Raw genomic sequence first — 22,352 nt, forward strand, 5'->3', positions numbered from 1 at the left:
TGAGTCAGGGGAGGCTTGTTAGCCAAGCCTAGCAGCTGCTGTGCCCACATTCCTAAATAAATCACTCCAATCAGAAGGCATTGTCTGCTACCTGGTGCTGCCAACTGGGAACGGCTTGCTTGATTTTCGGTATGATAATTTCATCTTTGGATTTCTGCGCCGACAGTGATGAATCGAGTGGATGGGTGGAAATTTCACAGATCGCTACAGACGGGGGTCTCTGTGTTTTATCTGGGATAAAATAAGCTACGTGCATCAGAGACACTCGGGTACAGAGTCACCGATCCGAACAGCCGTGCACATTCTGGTGCGCAACTGGGACTGTGCCTTTGCTTGCATGGTAGAAGCAAGTCAGCCAAGCCATTCACTGGTGGGGATAACTTAGAATCAAACATTTACATGGAGATAAGAGATCTGTAACTACTAACTACATCAGTTTAACAGACCAGATAGCTCAAGTCAGTAGAACACGAGTCTAAATTTCAGGGTCGTGGGCTGATTCTTGTGGTCCCTTCCAACTCTACAATTCTACAAGGCTGATCTTCCAACTTGCCATGCCTGGAAGTGGGTTCAGAATGGCTTGGTCACCATGCTTCAGAACCACAACATAAGGGCACCACTGCAGGGCAGTTCATCAAATTTTTCTGCAAAGAGATGGAAATGTTTGGGACCAAGATGTAAAATGCTTTAAAGGAGGGGGTGGGGAACCCTAAGGCTTTCAAACCAGTGGCATGTAGCTCCTGGAAGGTTTCCCTGAAGGGATTGCAGTCCCTGGGCTGAGCCTGTTTTTAAGCTCTCTCCAAAGAAAGAAACACAAGACATTTGGTGCAATCGACAACTTTAGCAATGAGCCATTTTAAGACATTCAACAGCATCCCAACGAGTATAAAATGACAACTGTTGACAGTGAGGAGGAATGTAAAAATACAGGAACGTACTATTTGTGTGATTCTCCACCCATCTATTGATGTGGCTGGCGACTGCTATGTTTTGACTGAAATCCACATCTTCCACTTCAGCTCTGAAGTACGTCTTCATCAGCTGCAAAAATTTGTCACTGACGTGAAACCCGTTCTGTACATAGAGGGAATTGGCAAGCTTCATCACGTACTGGCTGTCTTCAGCGTTTGCCATGTCAGAAAGGTCCTTCAAGAAGGAAAATTCTTCACCTGGAAGCAAGGTGTGAGATAGGAAATATTTCTGTCAGGGTTAAGTAAATATATTGAGGGCTTAAAGAATCCCATTCTCTTACCAGTAGAAAATCACAGTGATATTTTCGCTTTTGACAGAGAAGGTCACTGCGAAATGGTATATAGGGTGGCCTAACTCTTCTTCAAAAAGACTTGGGACTAATAAAACATTAGAAGCAGCCGCCCAAAGCAATTCAAGGGTCCTCATGAGCAGCCAAAGCTACATTTAGATGGAGAATTCTCCATTAATGCCAAGAAGTGTTCAATATGTGTCCCTATTATGTCATGCTTTGCATACATGGAAAATAATGGGCAGCCCCCTCGCATCACAGAGCAATTTTGGGAAACCTTTGGCCCTCCAGATTTTCTCAACTACAAGCCCCAGCCATTGACAGATCTATCTTCAAGAATATGTCTAATCCCCTTTTACAGAGATGTAAGCTGAGGGCCTGTGGCAGTGAATTTCACAAGTTAAATTATGCATGGCTCAAGGTATTTTTGTCCTGAGTCTACTGCCAACCAATTCCACTGGGTGACCCAAATTCCTAATATTATGACAGGGGAACAAAAACTTCTTTGCGGCCATTTTCGTGTGCAATCCTTTTGTTCTTTTAATTCCACCCTCACCTTTCCTCTTGCATGTTCCCTGCGTGCACATCATTCTCTTTTTGAAAAGAAAAGAAAAAAATCATAACCAAGGCAATGAACTAGAGCACAAAGCAGCCCTTTGACAGGGAAGAGCATTCATCAGTTGACAATCAACTGTTTTATAAACCGGCATTATGTGCCCATATGTTTCGAACTTTTAATGGGAGGTTCCCAACCACTTTTGTTAAATATTTACACTGTTGGGCCAGCTGTTTAAAATTTCCTCTGCTATTCTAAAGATTCCCATAGAGCTCCTTCAAGATTTCCCCAAAAGCCGCACTAACGATGTTTACATAGGATTAGCGCATACCATTTGCACAGAAAAATAAACCAGCTCAGCGTGCTGCAAATGTCGCCGCATTTTGAAAATGATGACAGACTGTCACCTTGTCTCCAAAATGAGAACGGGATTTATTTTTAAATTCCTTCACCCCTTTTGTTTAGCGCTGCAAGGTTTGCAAAAAAAATAAAAATAAATCAAATGCGGTTCTGTCAGCAGGGATGGTTTAAAAGAGCTGAGGGTCCAAATGGGCCTGCAGACAGGACACATAAGGAATTTAGTGCGAGGCCCAAGCTCATTGCAAGGGAGTGGGGCTGGCAGCTGCCTTTACCCTCACAAAAAACTGTTGAAAAAGTGAGGATTGTAGATACTGTGGTGGCCGTGAAAAAATAGGGGAATGGGGGCGGAGTATACATTTTGGGTTGTATCCAACACTCTACACACAGAGTTCCAGTGTGCTGTAGTGGTTAAGAGTGGTGGACTCGTAATCTGGTGAACCGGGTTCGTGTCTCCGCTCCTCCACATGCAGCTGCTGGGTGACCTTGGGCTAGTCACACTTCTCTGAAGTCTCTCAGCCCCACTCACCTCACAGAATGTTTGTTGTGGGGGAGGAAGGGAAAGGAGAATGTTAGCCGCTTTGAGACTCCTTCGGGTAGTGATAAAGCAGGATATCAAATCCAAACTCTTCTTCTTCCACTCATGCAACACAACTTAATCCTCCTCTGCTATCTCTGTATGCCCCCAAATCTGCTCCAGTGGACCCCATATACCTCTGTTCTCCCATGAAGAGGCATGAAATCACATCGAGCAAGGGACCAAAATATTGGGGGGGGGGACCTTATCCCCATGTCTCAGATACAATAAAAAGGGTGAAGACGGAAGGATCAGGATAGCAGCTAGCCACAGTGGCCCATTATCTGGTAACCTCACGTTTAGATTTTGTAATGCACCTCTGAAGGGAGACTGGAAGCTGCAGCGTGTTCAGAAAATAGCGCACAGGATTGAGAGTGAAGTTTCTATTCTGGACCACATAACACCAGTCTTGCACTAACTGCAATGGTTACCAGATGCTACCAGGTCCAATTCAACATTTTATTGCAATCCATCAACACAAGGTTCCCTCCTCTGCTTGGCTCCCTCTCCACAGAGTTTTAAGCAGACTGTGAAGACACACCTTAATCAGGCCTTTGATTAGGCTAATGCTGTTCGTAATTTTAACTCAGTTGCGCGTGGACTGAATGCTGAATTTTTGGTGAAGTGGGCGAATGTTTATAATGGGAACTGATTATAGTCTTAACCGGTTTAGTTATGTAATACTGTTGCTTTGATCATATGCACGAGTAAACAACCCTTGAATCTTTTCTCTGAAGTGTGCTTAAGAATGCATAACTATATTAGTTAAATAATCTATAAAAGAAGACTAGCAATTAATTCTTTAGCTGCAACACACCATCTGAATGTGACATATACATGCCAGCCAACTGAATGCTGGTCTACCTTTCAGTCTTGCCTTTCTGATCATTGCATGACACTTGTCTTTTCCATTTTAAAACAATGTAGCAGGCATATTTTATGTGTTTGTTCATCCCCTTGTTACCTAGAGACATTCCAGTTTGGTTTAAGGCTTGTATTTGGCACCAAAACAGCCTTAGGGGTTGCCCTGATTTATGAGCTTTATCAGAAGAGAGACGAAGAGAGCTAAGACCCTGTTGGTTCTCCTTGGTCTCTCAGTGGTTCTTCATACCTTTGACTATGGTATTATTCTGGAGTGACTTAGGGAGGTGGGAGTACTCTGTTACAGTGGTAACAAAGCTCCTACCTGGAGTATCACTACCAGAAAGTAGGACAGTGGTACCTCTGGTTGCGGACGGGATCCGTTCTGGAGGTCCGGTCGGATTCCAAGGTCTCCGCAACCTGAGGACTGCTTCTGCGCATGTGGAAGTAGACCACTTCTGTGCATGATGAAACCCGGTCAAATACTTCCAGGTTTGCCGCTTTCGCATCCCAAAATTTATGTAACCAGAGGGTTACATAACCGGAGGTACTACTGTACTAGGAGATTGCAGCAGGCTCCATAACCTTTGGAGTCCAACAAAGGTCCATTATATCTCCTATATGAAACTAAGGGAGCTATTATACCTGGATTTGAAACACGTCAGTATGCTGATGACACACAGCTTTCTCTTCACTATTCCGTATGAATCACGAGAGGCTATGAAAGTGTTGGACCAACATCTGGAGGAAATGAAGGATGGGTGGGGAAAATAAACTGATGCTAAATCTTTACAAGTTGTAAAGAGAGGTGGGTGGGAGGTTTTTGTGTCCCGGAATCAGGTGTACAACCTGTTCTGGGAGAGGATGAACTCCGCTTGAAGGAATAGGTTCATAGGCTGGGAGTATTCCTAGATTTCAACTTGTCCCTCGAGTCTCAAGTGGCTTCTGTGTGCTTATGCCTAGCTTAGAATGATTTATCACAATTGCAGTTTCTGGATCAGAATAGCCTGGCCTCAGCTGTCCATGCTCTGGTGACCTCCCATCTGGACTTCTGCAATGCACTGTATGTGGGGCTGCCCTTGAAGATGGGACAGTGGTTGCCTCTAGTACAGAAGGTCGCTGCTAGGCTGGTAAGTGGGATATAAATTGAGTTAATAAAATAAATAAAAATAGCAATTATTTATTAATAGTTTTTAAACTATCTGTTTAAACTATTTGTTTAAAAAGGAATGAAGATATTCCTGGAATTGTGTGTGTGTTGATTTGCGACATCATACACATCACCCAATCAGCATGATGTCAAAATAAAATGAGGTGTCCCCCCCAAAGTAATATAATATCTTCCTTCAAGCAGGTTTTCATTCAATATGCATAAAAGAAGATTAATTTATTCTTTTATCAGCTCTTATCTGATTTTTATGTGTTATTTTTTATTGAGAATTTTATTGTCAGCTGCCTTGGGCATTTTTATTATTGAAAGCCGAGGTATTAATATACCAACTCATCATTTTCTCTTTAATAATACATATTAAGGGCCCCCCTTCTTTCCTTCAAGCAGATGAGACCTTGTAGAAATATTAAAATTCACTTCCATCAACACAGGTGATCAATCCTGTCTAGAATTCTATGAAAGAGCCATTTATAAAGAAAAAAATATATGTGGCACTCATACTTCCTAGATTGTTATGCAGAACCACCTTATGTGTGTCTGCTAAGATCTTAAGACCTGCTGAGTTCAATGGAATTTAATCCCAGGTGAGTGTTAAGCTGTTGTTTTAATGTATTGACTGGACAAAATAATAATCAAATAAATGTCGCTTGACGCTTTGTTGAACACTCATTACCGTTTTTCAAACTTTCATATCCCATGGCGTGTCTGATTTCCTTAAGGGTGGACCCATGAGCTCCGAGTTCCACCATTCCCATGGCGATTGATATTCCCAGTGGAGAGAAAATAATGTTTTCATCTTCCCCCGCAGCTCTCAGCTGATTGTAAACATTCACTGAAAACTCCGCAATGGTTTCATCAGGAAAACTGGTGCTGAAGCCTTCGCTTTGCAAAACAAGCAGAGACAGGAGGCCAAGGAGAAGCATGTTGAATGGAGGGCGTTTCAGATCTGTAAGTAAAATTAAAGAATTGACGAGTTAATATTATATTGTGCACATAATAGATTAGTGGGATCATTAAATTGTATTAAGCATGAGCATAGTGTCATTTTCTTTCTTTTTTTTTAAAAAAACCAGTAACTCAGAAGCCATTCACAAACACACAAGAGTGAATTAGAAAAATGTATAACAATTATCACAATTGGAGAGAGACCTGTTGGAATGTAATGTCAAAGTGCTGTCTACTCTAAAATGATATTATTGGAATGGGAGACAAAGGACGAGCAAGTAAAATCTTCAAGGATACACTGGGCAATAGATTTTGGTTATAATATAGATATGGAAACATGGGAACGATTGTGGAATATGGACATAAAGTTTACAGCATGTTATGGTTTAAGAGAAAAGGACATATATATATATGTTATATAGATGGCATCTAGCACCTAGTAGATTGGCAAAAATGTATAAATCAAAATTTAATAAGTGTTGGAAATGCAGAGAAAGAAGGTGCTTTTTATCACATGTGGTTAAATGTTAAAGCTTAATGGGAAATGATATATAATGAATTGAAAAAGATGTTTAAGGTAACATTTGCACACAAAAAACCCAGAAGCTTTTCTTTTGGGAATTATAGGTGTAGAACTACCAAAACAGTATTGAAACTTATTTATGTATGCAACTACAGCTGCAAGAATGTTACTTGCCCAAAAATGGGAAGAAGAAGAAATTCTTCTCCTGACGAGAGAAGAATGGAAATCCATTCCCTCCCATGAGTGGGGAGGTGGATTTTCTCTAAGGTAGGGTAGTGATGCTATGGCTCTATGGGTGTTACTGAACTTCCTGTCCCATCAACTCCAGCCACTATGGCCAATGGTCAGGGATGATTATGATGATGATAATTTATTATTTATACCCCGCCCATCTGGCTGGGTTTCCCCAGGCACTCTGGGCGGCTTCCAACAAAATATTAAAATACAATAGTCTGCTAAACATTAAAAGCTTCCCTAAACAGGGCTGCCTTCAGATGTCTTCTGAAAGTCTGGTAGTTGTTCTTCTCTTTGACACCTGGTGGGAGGGCGTTCCACAGCGCGGGTGCCACTACCGAGAAGGCCCTCTGCCTGGTTCCCTGTAACTTGGCTTCTTGCAGCGAGGAAACCACCAGAAGGCCCTCGGAGCTGGACATCAGTGTCTGGGCAGAACGATGGGGGTGGATGATGGCAGTTTTACATTGCTGGCTAGAGTTTGAGCACGAGCTTGCCACTGGTTGTGACCCCCTCACATCAGTTTTATCCAACTCCTCCTTTTTCAGGAAGAATGCCTTTTGTGGGACTTAGACTCCACTCTTTGCCGGGTGCTGCCTCTGGGGGGTAGCGAGGGGGGAGAATTTTGACCAGTTTGCATTATAACATAAACCTGCCTTGTTTGCCACTTCCAAACTAACCCGTGAAGCCAAGAGCACTCCTCAAATGTTGTGAAGCAGCTCTCTAACGTCGACAACAAAATGTGTACAAAAATGCCCACGGAAATCACAAACAAATGCAGAAATGGAGGAAACCGAAGAAGACTGGGGAAATGTGAAACTGTGAGAAACCAAAACCTATGAGGGAGGCAATGCCTCATCCAACTGCTAAAACACATAAAATGGATATCTAATAGCCAGTTCCTTGAAAGGTTCTTCGCCCCGATAAGCATTAAGGCTACCTCTGCTATGCCAGAGAAGTGAATCCTTTGAACACACGGTGGGATTTGAATCTGCAAGAAGCATGTAGAACAATGTTTCCCACACTTGGGTTTCTAGCTGCTTTTTGACTACAACTCCCATTATCCGTAGTGGGCAGGACCAGTGGTCAGGGATGATGGGAACTGTAGTCCAAAAACAGCGGGAGTCCCAAGTCTGGGAAACATTGATGTAGAGCAACGGCAGCCAACATGGTGCCTTCGAGATGTTGTTGGACTGCAACTCCCATCATCCTGGACCACTGCCCACGCTTCTAGGAGTTGCAACCCAACAGCTTCTGGCAGGCAGCACATTTGCTACCCCGATGCGGAGAAGTGTGCTAGTTTTCATAGATTCAGCCTTTAACTGAATGCTGTGTCACATGAATGGTGGAGAAGTTTCTTGTAACACAAAGACACACACTACACCAGGAATGGGGGGGGGGGGTTCCTTCCTCTACATTGCACTAACTCCACCCAGTATGGCCAGTGGCCATGCTGGCTGGGACTTAATAGTCCAGCAGAACATAAGAACTTGCTAGTCCAGCATTCTGTTTTCACAGTGGCCACCCAGATACCTGTGGGAAACCAGTGAGCAAAGCATGAACACAAAAACACTCTTCAGCTCCTGTGTTTTCCAGCAACTGGTATTCAGAAGCATTGCTGTTACGTCTGTGGAGACTCACAGGTTTCTAGCTCCTGCTATACACCTATTAGAAGACGGGGTTAACTCCTAAAGCAAAAAAGGACATCCAAGACGTATGTTTTCTTTGACTCACGGAAGCATAGCGCATTGCCTTTTTGCCAGGATGTAGCGAAAAATAGCTTGGAATGGAACCTTACATTACAGTGCGCTGAGGATGCTGTCAGTCTAATTTACACCTTCAGTTCCTTCTGCTTAGGAGGCCCATGAATAAAAGTTAGTCCTTCTGGACTCATGGTTGGATTCACTTATCAGTTCCTGGGAAGCTGGGAAGCTTCTCCCTCTAAGACAGGCATCTCTCCGCACACCTTCCACCTACAATTCTGGCTGGCTGGTCTAGTCAGCAAATAGGAGAGCAAAAACCGTGCCAGCCATTAATGGGTGGAGCTCCATGAGGATCACAGGGTGTTGCCTCTTATTTGCAGCATGCAATCTTCACAACATATACATTACAACGGATGCATTATGTACCAAATTACAAATGCAGCTCCCATCTGAACTGCCACAGACCCTTCAAGTGTTCCTGTTTTCCAGGAACAGTCCCGATTTTAAAGAAGCCATCCTAGTTCCTGATCTGATCCTGGAATGTCCCATCTTTCCTTTTGTTGTTGTTGTTTAGTCGTTTAGTTGTGTCTGACTCTTCATGACCCCATGGACCAGAGCACACCAGGCACTCCTGTCTTCCACTGCCTCCCTCAGTTTGGTCAAACTCATGCAGGTAGCTTCGAGAACACTGTCCAACCATCTCGTCCTCTGTCGTCCCCTTCTCCTTGTGCCCTCCATCTTTCCCAACACCAGGGTCTTTTCCAGGGAGTCTTCTCTTCTCATGAGGTGGCCAAAGTATTGGAGTCTCAGCTTCAGGATCTGTCCTTCCAGTGAGCACTCAGGGCTGATTCAAAAGCATCAATTCTTCGGCGATCAGCCTTCTTTATGGTCCAGCTCTCACTTCCATACATCACTACTGGGAAAACCATGGCTTTAACTATACGGACCTTTGTTGGCAAGGTGATATCTCTGCTTTTTAAGATGCTGTCTAGGTTTGTCATTCCTTAGGATGTCCTTATTTTCATTTGAGAAATGTTGGAGGGTATGAAGTTGTGCAACCCCCGAGCCAAGGAGATAAGTAGCTATACAACCTTTAGAAGACACCTGAAGGCAGCCCTGTATAGGGGAGTTTTTAAATGTTTAATGTTCTATTATATATGTTGGAAGCCCCACCAAATCTGTTCAAGGGAGTTGGGAAACCAAGAGAATACATTTAGCAGGCATGCAAAGAGTGGAGAGGGTCCTTGCACTAGCAGAATTATTTTGCCACCCGGAGTATACAGAACCGGCCAAATGATGGGAAGAATCCGAGAACAGCGGGACCAGAAGTTCATCAAGGACTGGACTAAATTTGTAAATTATTTGAAAGACAATTGTAGTCAATCAAACACGATGGTAGGATTGCAAGAAGCTTTGTAAGGAAAGGTATAAAAATCACTGCAGAGAAGAATAAGAAAATATGATGCTTTGATGTTTTTGATTTGAAAGCAATGGTTAAGTAGTGAAAATGCAGAAATTTGAAATGAAAGATAGAAAATCATAAGGAAGGTTTGAAGGAAGTCATGGCCCTAAAAAGCCCAATTGTATAATATAAGAGGAGAGATTGTAATGGAAAGCATTGTTGTAAAATTAATAAAAATGATATGGCAAAAAAAAAGAAGAATTATTTTGCTACCCAATATAAAAAAATCTGAGAAATAACCACCCAAAAAGCAATTCAACCAGCTTAAGCGGTTCAAATTTCTTGAATTGAATGTTCTGGATCAACAATGTCCTTAATTATATCAGGCACATGGACAATCCGGGGATCACTGAGCATATTTAAATCGTATCATGATGAGTGGGCTTTCTGTCCACTCTTATCTTCCTGAAATGGGAGATAGTAACCAGAAAGGGAGAGAATGGGAAAAAGTATTGCCCTGAAGAAGAGCCTAACACACAGTTGGTTCCTGCCATGATGTCCCCTCCATTACACTATTGAACTAATCCCTTTTGTTCAACATCAATACACTAATCCATCAGGAAAATAGTGGCTGGCCTGAAACCATCAAATTATTTGCCCTGGGAGGTTTGTCTTGCAAAGCATGAAGAAAGAGAGAACGTTGTCATTACACAATCTGTTTATGAATCTGCACAATGCCCCAGTCTTTTATTTTTTTTAAAAAAGTGCAGAGACAGCGTCTTGCTTGACTTGGATATGGTTCATTCATGGTGGTTGTTAATAGGTGGTTTGTTTCCTTCTCTTTGCTGACCTTTTGCGATAATAATACTTAACATTTATACGGTGTATCTTATTAGCACAGTGCTCCACAAACATTATCCAATTAAATATTGTGACAGCTCAGAGTGGTGTGTAATTGAATATTATTAAACCCATTTTATAGGTGAAGAAACACGGTGTAATAGGCTGTTGTGTGTGTTTTGGCAGCAGCATGAAAGCCTACTATATGCAAACAGCAAGTTGAGATGGCTAAAATCATTCCTGGTAGGAGAATTGCATGGCTGACTCCTTCCCATGAAAATAATTGTTCGTATGAACAACTCTAGAATATTAGGGAAAAGGCTAGGCAAAGCTGGAACTCCTCTCACTTAAACTTTTCTTTATTATGTAGAACATTATTTATTTATTTTTTGCAACATGGAGGACTATTCAATCATGTGTAATCTTTCCCAATGTTCTTAGACTACAAATCCCATCAAGCCCAGCCAGTATGTCTAATGTTGCTGTTTAGTCATTTAGCCGTGTCCGATTCTTCGTGACCCCATGGACCAGAGCATGCCAGGCACTCCTGTCTTCCACTGACTCCCACAGTTTGGTCAAACTCATGCTGGTAGCTTCAAGAACACTGTCCAACCATCTCGTCCTCTGTTGTCCCCTTCTCCTTGTGCCCTCAATCTTTCCCAACATCAGGGTCTTTTCCAGGGAGTCTTCTCTTCTCATGAGTATGTCTAATAGTCAGCGCCTGAAAGGGATACGGCCTCATAGATATTCCTTTCAGTGCTCAGCCAAATATGAGCCTCCTCTATTCTTAAGAAGTTCACGGTACACAGAGCACTAAGCTATACAACTGCAAATAAAACATTTTTAAATGTGTTGTAAAGTGCATTATACAAAAGTGACATTAGATGGTGATGGTGAGCTATGGCAAATCCAATATATTTTTCAAAATGTTTTTAACATGTGTCTAGATTCCACCAGAGTCGCATGTGCAACTCACAATTAACAGGCATTTTGAGTGTGTGCTCATTATGACATAGCATCAGTCGAAGAGTTTTTCTGCAAGCAACCAATTTTGCTTAAATTACCAAGGCACCTGTGTCACTTTGTAGACCACTCATACAATGGTAAGCTTGCTTCAGCTACACCCTCCACAACAGAGGGATAAGACTGGTTTGAGTCACGCAACGTGTCAAGCCAAATGATGGCTTGGCGGGGTAGTGTAGACTCCTGGATCTGAGCTTGCAGATGTTTCATTCATCCCTGGCTGCCATGCTGCCAACGGCCTCGGTCCTGTATATCTGAAGAAGCATCTCCATCCCCATCGTTCAGCCTGGACACTGAGGTCCAGCGTCAAGGGCCTTCTGGAAGTTCCCTCATTGCAAGAAGTGAGGTTACAGGGAACCAGACAGAGAGCCTTCTCAGTAGTGGCGCCTGCCCTATGGAACGCCCTCCCATCAGATGTCAAGGAAATAAGCAACTATCCTACTTTTAAAATACATCTGAAGGCAGCCCTGTTTAAAGGTAAAGGGACCCTTGACCATTAGGTCCAGTCGTGATCAACTCTGGGGTTGCGGCACTCATCTCGCTTTATTGGCCGAGGGAGCCGGCGTACAGCTTCCGGGTCATGTGGCCAGCATGACTAAGCAGCTTCTGGTGAACCAGAGCAGCGCACGGAAACGCCGTTTACCTTCCCGCTGGAGCGCTACCTATTTATCTACTTGCACTTTGAGGTGCTTTCAAACTGCTAGATTGGCAGGAGCAGGGACCGAGCAACGGGAGCTCACCCCGTTGCGGGGATTTGAACCGCTGACCTTCCGATCAGCAAGACCTAGGCTCTGGGGTTTAACCCACAGCGCCACTTGCATCCCATAGCCCTGTTTAGGGAAGTTTTTAATGTTTAATGCTGTGTTGTGTTTTTAATATTTGATTGGGAGCCACCCAGAGTGGCTGGGGAAACCCAGCCAGATGGGCGGGGTATAAATCAATTATTATTATTATTAGTAGTAGTAGTAGTAGCAGTAGTCTTAGCATGCCATTCCAACCCAGGCTCTTGGCTGTGGAGACTAACCACAGGCTGTAACCAATGTTTATTCTTGGTTACAGAGCATGGCTAGTCTAGAGAGAGAGAGCTTGGGTTTGGGCAACACACTAAACCAAACCTTGGTGTGCCTCACTGTGGCTTACTGTGAACTGCAAATTAGGTCATTGCATTTTTCATCTGCGGAGGACAGTACATCTATGATGCTACACTTAAAAAAACAAATCATTTTCCACACATCATTTATTGAGTATTTAGCAAACTGAGGAAGAAGTAATAATAGCTCCACTGTCCACATCTCTTATTTACCTCACTATTTGCTGTAGTAGGGTGAAAAATAAATTATCTAAGCCCTGACCATGGTTGGCTTTGAATGCTGCTTGAGGCTCAACTACCTATTTCCGCAGTGCCATAAAGCCATTTAACATTTTCCTAGGGGAGAGGTGAGAAATAATCTTCCTCTCTCTGAGGCAAGGCCATCATCATTTTCTTTCAAGGGCTGTAAGGCAAACAATTCATTTGAACAAAAACAGAAATCAACGTTTATTCATTATTATTCCCTAGGTACTTTTGTTCCTTAATGAAAGCTGCTGTGTGCCAGTATATAGAAGAAGTGGACTCTGATAAGGGGATTTTGACAAGTCCCAGCTCTGCCTTGGGCTCGTTCTGCAACTGTGGGCAACCCATTATCAGTCTCCATACAACATGTATGAAATGAGAATAATAGTAAACTATCTCGCAAAGCAAAACAGCCTGAGGTTTTGAAACTACTACATAATGAGTTTTAATGCCACTACTTATTCTTACCTGCCTGCTCTATATATACTTTCTTAAAACTCAGACCTCATCGATTTGATGCACAGGATAGCTTAACTACTGTTGTCTATGCTCTGGTAACCTCGAGGTTAGATTACTGTAATGTGTTATACGTGGGGCTGCCTCTGGAGACGGTTTGAAAACTTCAGCCGGTGCAGAATTCAGCGGCCAGGTTGCTCACCGGGGCAAGGCGGTTTGAGCATATTACACTGATCCTGGTCTGACTGCACTGGCTACCAATTAGTCTCTGGGCCCAATTCAAAGTGCTGATTTTGACCTATAAAGTCTTTAAAGGCTCAGGACTGCCTCTCGCCATATGAACCTCCCCAGACCCTGAGATCATCTTCTGAGGCCCTTCTTTGTGTGCCTCCTCCATGAGAGGTCCGGAGGGTGGCAACGTGAGAATGGGCCTTTTCTGCAATGACTCCCTGCTTGTGGAATGCTCTCCCTGGGAGATTCACCCAGCGCCTTCATTATACAGTGGTACCTCGGGTTAAGTACTTAATTCGTTCCGGAGGCCCGTTCTTAACCTGAAACTGTTCTTAACCTGAAGCACCACTTTAGCTAATGGGGCCTCCTGCTGCTGCCGTGCCGCCGGAGCACAATTTATGTTCTCATCATGAAGCAAAGTTCTTAACTCGAGGTACTATTGCTGGGTTTGTGGAGCCTGTAACCTGAAGAGTCTGTAACCTGAAGCGTATGTAACCCGAGGTACCACTGTACACGATTAGGCACCAAGCAAAAACGTTCCTCTTTAACCAGGCCTCTGACTGATTGACATCCAATGCCCTTTTAAGAATGTGTTGTGGAAGGGGGGGGGGCGCTATTGGTTCATTGTTATTTTTATTTTTATTATGGGTTTTGTGGTTTTTAGAAGACATCTGAAGGCAGCCCTGTTTAGGGAAGCTTTTAATGTTTAATAGACTATTGTATTTTAATATTCTGTTGGAAGCTGCCCAGAGTGCCTGGGGAAACCCGGCCAGATGGGCAGGGTATAAATAAATAATAATAATAATAATAATAAATTATTATTATTATTATTATTATTATTATTATTATTATTATATGTTGTGAACTGCCCTGAGATTTGCAGGTATAGGGCAGTGTATAGCTTTAATAAATGAAAATAAATAAAATAAAGGCACCGGCCTAATAATATATTCAAACGTAAGAACTTAAGAGGAGTGTGCTGGATCAGGCCAGTGTCCCATCTAATTCAGCATCCTATTCTCACAGAGGCCAACCTGATAGCTGCAGAAAATCAGCAAGCAGGTCCTCCTGTGGCTTCCAGGAACTGTTATTCAGAAGAATTACTGCCTCTGATCATGGAGACAGAGCAAACCCATTATGGAGTGATGGGCAATGTTACCGAGCCTACACCTCCTTTTCTCCTATTTTACTTCTCCTTGTAGTATTTAGATTATAAACTCATAAATCAAACTTGGCCAACTTGCCCCCTGACAGTTCTTCAATACATATGCTCTGTGTAATGTATGCATTACCATCTAAATATCTGGCATATGGGGCCCATTAAGAGGAACAGCTATGACCCAGGAGGCTGGTTTCTGGGTGCTGACTCTGAGACACAGTGTGGCTGGAGAGGTTAATTTCAATTCTGTGCAGGTTCCCAGGCCTCATCAAGAATGGTTTGTTCTGCCTTTAACTCAGCTTGTAGCCAGTTTCTACGTAAACAGCAGAAGATAGCACACTCTGCAGAACGCATCCTGCCTATCATAATTACAGACATTGTGCTACAACAGATGGAAGTATGGATGCTATGACAGTAGAATATATGTAGATTTTAATCATACAAGATGAACTTTGGCCCTGTTAATTAACAGATGGCAATGAAGAGGTTGCCTTCAAGAATCAAGGAATAAAATGATCCAGAATATTAGGAATAATCTGGGCAAAGTTATGCATTTTTTAAGCAACGGGACTTTTGGTTGTGCCAGTTGCTCTTCCAACAGATTTTTCAACAAATTTCTCACTGATGGAGTGCTCAATATTAGTCAAGGTGGAAAAAAGACATTCTATTTTCCTAATAAGTGGGCGGGGAGCAGGAATTTGAACCCCAATTTTGGGGTATTGTGTTTTAATGCAGGAATCTCAGTAATGGTCTTCTTTCTGCACCCAATATAACTGCATACAAATAATAAAGGGGTTGTTTAATCTCCCCTAAATTGAGGGTGCTTTCTTCTTAAAACATAAAAACATCACTTCAAAAGGAAAGAAACAATATTAACAACAAAAAAGAAAGTCACAGATGCTCCAAATGATGTGCATATTCAACTTCCGGGGACAGCGCCAGCGGCTAATGGCGGAGTTCCTCTAAGCGGAGTAACTAGCTCCGCGAAAACTGGGTCGCCCGCCATGGCGAAGGCGGGGACCCGTCAAAAATCTCAGGTGGAAGAAGCCTGAGAACGTGGGGGTTCGGCAGGGCACCTGGAGCGCCCCCCTACTCGCGGGGAATCCTTTTTTTAAGGGCTCCGGAGCGAAGTGGGGTGAGCGGCGCGGTGCTGCGAACTGAATGCTACTTTCACGGAGTGAAGCCGCACAGCCATTGCCGGGGAGCGCTGACCTTTTTCCTGTGGACATTTGGATCTAAAGTAACTACCTGTGAGTAAAGTGAAGGAAGTGGACTTTTAACAAGCTGAATTTGGCTACGAACGGGGGAGGCGTAAAACAGGAAGTCCGCCTTCCTTTCTTTGTAAATAGTGGGAAGCAAGGAGCTTTAAACTAAAGCCTGAAAGACTGCTTTTGACATCTAAATCTTCAGCATAAAACTAGCGAACCCCCCCTTGGCTGCAGAGGAAAAGGGGGGGGGACTTTTGGACATTATTTCACTGCAGAAAAGAGGGTAAAAGTTAATGTTTCACCGCTCGGAACCTAGGAACGGCAGCCATTAAAATTGCTGCATTGTGGAGTTTCGCATTGACTGTGAATAGACTAACCAACTGTCAGTGAGTGAAACATTGTTTCAACTATTTTCTCTTGGCTTAAAAGTTTCAACTATGTTTCTGAACTAAAGCTTGATATTAAACATACTGGCATAATTTGTTATAGTAACTTTAAAGAGGAAAATAAAAAGAAAAGGATACTTTGGACTAATATAAGATAAACAACAACTACTTCCCTCTAGAGGAGGACTTTGAAACTGTTACAAGGAGTGGAATTTTCCAGTCTTAAAGACAAAACCCTGGGAATTGTATCTGACCTTGAGAGCCTTGAATGTTATGGCAGATGGGAAGGGAAAAATAGACTCATTACAGGAAAAGACAACTAGATCCGGCAGGACCTTTCGGAGAGCTTCTACATCTGGCCCTTCTGTTCCCTCTGCAGCTGTGTCAATGTATACTAAATCAAAAGGAGGAATGCCCTCGGAAGAAGATTGGGCTCTTGTTTTAAGCAAAATTAATAATTCTTTGGAACAGATGAATAAAAAATTGGATCAAAATTCACAAAAATTGGACCAAAATACACAAAGTATAAAAAGTTTGGAACAAAAAGTTAATTCTAATACAGAAGCCATTGAGACACTAGTTAAGGAATCTAATTCAACTAGACAGACTGCAGAGGAAGCTAAGGAAAAGATTGCTACGGTGGAAGCGAAAGTAGCACAATTGGAAACAGAGGTCCCGGATGTGTGGAAACAAGTACATGACCAGAAACAGATGCTTTCTATGTTTGAGCTCAAGGAGAAACAGATAAATTTGAGAATTCGGGGAGTACCTGAATTAGAAAAAGACTCCTTGATAGACTTTCTCACAGAGGAATTTGCAACCTTTTGGAATCGGGACCTACAAAAAGAGGAGTTTAAAATTGTGAGAGCCTTCAGACTGGGAAGAGGAGGGAAGAATGAGAAGAACAGAATAAGAGACTGTTTGATTATACTCAGGTCGAAGGAAGAGAGGGATAAAATTTTGAGTTGGCATTACGAGGAGGCCTTGACAATACACAAATTTAGAGTGGAGATATTTAAAGATATTCCCAAATATCTTTTAGATTTGAGATTTAATTTTAGAGATTTGGTTGAACGGCTGAGAAGGAACAGAATCAACTTTCGGTGGGAATTTCCTCAAGGCCTATCTTTTAGCTTTAAAGGAAGAAAAACAAAGATAAGATCATTGGAGGATAAAATAAAGTTCTTGAACAACCACGAAGAAGACCTACAGAAGGGAATCGGAAAAGAGCCAACATCACCGGAAAGAGGGTCACCAGACAGAGGATTGGAGCAAAGAGTACGGATGAGAGCATCACCAAAAAAAGATATTTTGGATACCTTGGACATTTCATCATTGTCTTTTGGATTGGACCCCCCCCGACAAGGAGCTAACGTTACCACCAACAGAAGAGGAACAAGATCTGGGGGCAGTTGGGGGAGTACCAAAGTAGCCACAGGATGACGCTGCAGGCCCTGAGTTGGAATGTCCATGGCCTCAACATTTCGGAGAAAAGGCGACGAGTGTTTCATTTATTGAAAAAAGAGCAATTGGACTTAATTTGTTTACAAGAAACGCATGTGACAAGATTACACAGGAAATTATTAAGCAACAAGAAATTAGGTCAAGAATTTATTTCATCAGATAAAGTTAAAAAAAGAGGAGTGGTTCTCTATGCAAAGGAGAACCTATTACCTAAATTTATCTTCAAAGATGAACAAGGAAGATTGGTAGCAATTGAAATTCAACTACAAGGAGACAGGTATTTGGTGATAGGTATCTATGCACCAAATGAAGGGAAATCGGAATTCTTCAAAAAGTTACATGAAATCTTGATGGACTATATGGATTACAACATGATTTTGATGGGAGACATGAATGGTGTCGTATCTACGAATATGGATAAGGTGCAAAGACAAACAATCACCAAGGATGGAAGACTACCAAAAACATTTTTTGACATGACTGATAATTTGGACTTAATTGACGTTTGGAGAATGAAGAATCCCCTGGGAAGAGAGGGAACTTTCTTCTCGGAGGCAAAAATGACATGGACAAGAATCGACCAAATCTGGGTAACTAGAGGTCTGGCTCCAAAGATCACTAAGGCTGAAATTTGCCCAAAGACCAGCTCTGACCATAATGCGGTGAAGATGGAAATGAAATTAATGCCAACTGGATCCTTCAGATGGAGGATGAATGACTCTTCGTTTAGGAATGATGAATTCATTAAAAAGGCCCAAAAAACTTTGAAAGACTATTTCGAGATAAATATGAACACTTCAGTGGAAAAAAGAGTAATCTGGAACGCAAGTAAAGCCGTAATGAGAGGTTTTTTGATACAACAGAACGTAATTAGGAAGAAAAGGCAAAATGAGAAAAAAGATAAAATTTTGGAAAAAAATAAAGGAAGGAGAGAAGAAATTGAGGGCGAAACCAAAGTCCCAGGAGATCTTAAAAGAAATAAAGCTTTACCAAGTACAATATATGAAATTGATGAACCAGGAAATAGAATGGAAGATTAAACAGATGAGACAAAAGACATTTGAATCGGCATATAAGTGTGGGAAACTGCTGGCTTGGCAATTGAAAAAAAGACAAAAACTAAATATTATTACGAATCTGGAAGTGGAAGGAAAGAATATACAGAATCCAGTTGAAATTAGAAGGTGCTTCCAGAGGTATTTCAAAAAATTATATACACAAGAAAAGCAGAATGAAATGGACATTTATAAATTCCTGGAAATAAATGGACTACAAAAAATTTCTCAAGAAAATAAATTAATGCTTGATTACAAAATAACGGATCAGGAAGTAGAAGGGGCCATTCAGAATATGCAATTAGGTAAATCTCCAGGACCGGATGGACTGACTTCTAGATATTACAGAACTTTGAAAGAATGGTTAATACAACCATTAAAGGAAGTCTGTAATGAAATATTGGAAGGGAAAAGGGCACCTGAGTCGTGGAAAGAAGCATATATTACACTTATACCAAAATCAGAGTCTGAAAAGACGCAACTCAAAAATTACCGTCCCATATCACTGCTTAATGTGGATTACAAAATTTTTGCAGACATTTTGGCTAAAAGATTAAAAAAGGTCCTAACAGAAGAAATTCATAAAGACCAAGCGGGCTTTCTCCCGGGCAGGCATTTGTCTGATAATACGAGGAATATAATTAATATTCTAGAAAAGCTACAAGTGAAGATTAATACTAAAGCAGTTCTGATTTTTGTGGACGTGGAGAAAGCCTTTGACAATATTTCTTGGAGTTTTATGAAGAAGAATTTATTGGGGATGGGGGTTGGTAAAAGTTTTGGAAATGGTATAGGTGCAATTTACTCAGAACAAAAGGCTAAATTAATTGTGAATAACGTAGTGACGGAAGAATTTAAGATTGAGAAAGGAACACGACAAGGTTGCCCAATCTCTCCATTGCTTTTTATTTCGGTCCTGGAGGTGCTGTTAAATATGATTAGAAGGGACCAATTGGTTAAAGGTATACAAGTGGGAGCTAAACAGTACAAACTGAAAGCATTTGCAGATGATTTAGTATTGACTTTACAGGAGCCAGAATCAAGTACGAAAAGAGTATTAGAATTGATTCAAGAATTTGGTCAGGTAGCAGGTTTTAAGTTGAATAAGACGAAAACTAAAGTTTTGGAGAAAAATCTAAATGAGATTGAGAGAGAGAAGTTCCAGAAGGAGACAGGTCTGACATTGGTTAAGAAAGTGAAATATTTAGGGGTTAATATGACTGCTAAGAATGTGAATTTATTTAAGGATAATTATGAAAAATGCTGGACTGAAGTGAAAAAAGATTTAGAAATATGGTCAAATTTGAGGCTATCGCTGCTAGGCCGAATTGCTGTGATAAAAATGAATGTATTGCCAAGAATGTTATTTTTGTTTCAAACACTGCAAATTTTGGACAAAATGGACTGTTTCAAGAAGTGGCAGAGAGATATCTCCAGATTTGTCTGGCAGGGCAAGAAGCCTCGTATAAAATTTAAGATATTAACTGATGCTAAAGAAAGAGGTGGATTTGCCCTGCCAGACTTAAAACTTTATTATGAATCAGCCGCTTTTTGTTGGCTGAGAGAATGGATGCTACTTGAAAACATGGATGTTTGGGATTTGGAAGGTTTCAATAATGTATTTGGTTGGCATGCATATTTGTGGTATGATAAGGTCAAAGCACACAAAGCGTTTAAAAACCATATTGTAAGAAAAGCACTGTTTAATGTCTGGATAAGATATAAGGATTTGTTAGAAAATAAAACCCCAAGATGGCTGTCACCAATAGAAGCAAAGGCTTTGAAAAAACTCAATATGGAGGCCAAATGGCCGAAGTATTGGGAAATTTTAGAGCAAGAGGGTGACAGATTAAAGCTAGAGAGCTTTGAAAAATTAAAAAACAGAGTACGAGATTGGCTCCATTATTATCAAATAATGGAGGCATATAATTTGGATAAAAAACTAGGTTTTCAGGTGGAAAAATCAAAGCTGGAAACAGAATTGCTAGAACCTAAAGTTAAGAATTTGTCAAGAATGTATAACTTGCTGTTGAAATGGAATACTCAAGATGAAACGGTGAAATCCGCTATGATTAAATGGGCACAAGATGTTGGACATAATATTATGATGGCTGACTGGGAACGGTTATGGACCACTGGTATGAAGTTTACGGCATGTAATGCCTTAAAAGAGAATTTAATGAAAATGATCTACAGGTGGTACATAACACCAGTCAAGCTTGCAAAAATTTATCATTTGCCCGATAATAAATGTTGGAAATGTAATGAAACTGAAGGCACATTCTATCACCTTTGGTGGACGTGCCCAAAGATTAAGGCATTCTGGGAGATGATCTATAATGAAATGAAAAAGGTATTTAAATATACCTTTCTAAAGAAACCAGAGGCCTTTCTCCTGGGCATGGTGGGCCAATTGGTGCCAAAGAAGGATAGAATTTTTTTCATGTATGCCACAACAGCAGCAAGAATACTTATCGCAAAGCACTGGAAGACACAAGATCTACCTACCAGGGAAGAATGGCAGATGAAGCTGATGGACTACATGGAGTTGGCGGAAATGACTGGCAGAATCCGAGACCAGGGAGAAGAGTCGGTGGAAGAAGATTGGAAAAAATTTAAAGCTTATTTACAGAAATATTGTAAAATTAATGAATGTTAGAAGGATGCTGGAATGAAGTTATATGGCTTTAGCAGAAATGTTATAAAGAATTAAGTAAAAATAGATTGTTAATGGGTCAAAGTGGAAACTTAAGGTTAATTGTGTTAAGATAAATTATAGAACAAAAATTAAGAAAGATGGAAAGGATTTGCTGAAATAGCTAATTGAACAAGAATACAAAAAAGGGAGGTGTGAGGAGGTCGATGACACAAGTAAATGAAAGGTAGAGATATAGAGATATTGGATGTGTTTTTAAAATGTTTTTGCTTTTTTTGTTGTTGTTCTGTTGTATTTTTTTTGTTTTTTTCCTTTATTTTTGATGTATTGTGAACTTTTTATTGTTTCTTTCTTCTTTTTTCTGTAACTATTAAACTTTTAATAAATATCTTTAAAAAAAACAAAAACAAATGATGTGCATATTCAGTTGTTACAATGATCATAATATTCTGATGCCAAACACCTCACAAGTCCTACTACTGCATTAGAGATTTGGGGGCTGCTTAGTCCCTGAACAGGGGTTCACAATGAACTGCTCTTCATTGATACAAACCCTGAACTGACAGGCCGAGAGATCCCCCATGAGATGATTTCAGCAGTGTTATGTCTGGGGGTGTAAGACTGACATAACACACTGAAAAGTTTGCAGATGTTTTGCAGTATCTCAAGGTAAACAACAAGCTGTCAATAATCTTTGCAAGTTAGCACTTATGAGGGAAAGGGATATGTCAGTCTGGTTTACACCAAGCATCTTGCGGGCTTGTAGCCGGATCCTATCGACAGAGGTTCACTAAAATGTATAATCCAGGCATAGGCAAACTTGGCCCTCCAGATGTTTTGGTACTACAACTCCCATCATCCCTGACCACTGGTCTGGTTAGCTAGGGATTATGGGAGTTGTAGTCCCAAAACATCTGGAGGGCCGAGTTTGCCTATGCCTGGTATAATCTACTG

General features: G+C 41.3%; 1 protein-coding gene across 1 annotated transcript in view; it reads right to left on the reverse strand.

Moving 5' to 3' along the window:
- The window catches only part of SERPINI1 (serpin family I member 1), a 99,943-nt gene that overhangs the window by 34,728 nt on the left and 42,863 nt on the right, over positions 1 to 22,352 (reverse strand). Inside the window, exons 2-3 of the mRNA XM_081008198.1 lie at positions 5,457 to 5,729; positions 939 to 1,169 (exon numbers count right to left, since the gene is read on the reverse strand). Coding sequence (XP_080864324.1) covers positions 939 to 1,169; positions 5,457 to 5,706 — 481 coding nt within the window. The 5' untranslated portion in view covers positions 5,707 to 5,729. The remainder of the gene's footprint in view (positions 1 to 938; positions 1,170 to 5,456; positions 5,730 to 22,352) is intronic.

The sequence above is a fragment of the Podarcis pityusensis genome, assembly GCF_964106645.2.
Source record: "Podarcis pityusensis genome assembly, chromosome: 5".
NCBI classification, from domain to species: domain Eukaryota; kingdom Metazoa; phylum Chordata; class Lepidosauria; order Squamata; family Lacertidae; genus Podarcis; species Podarcis pityusensis.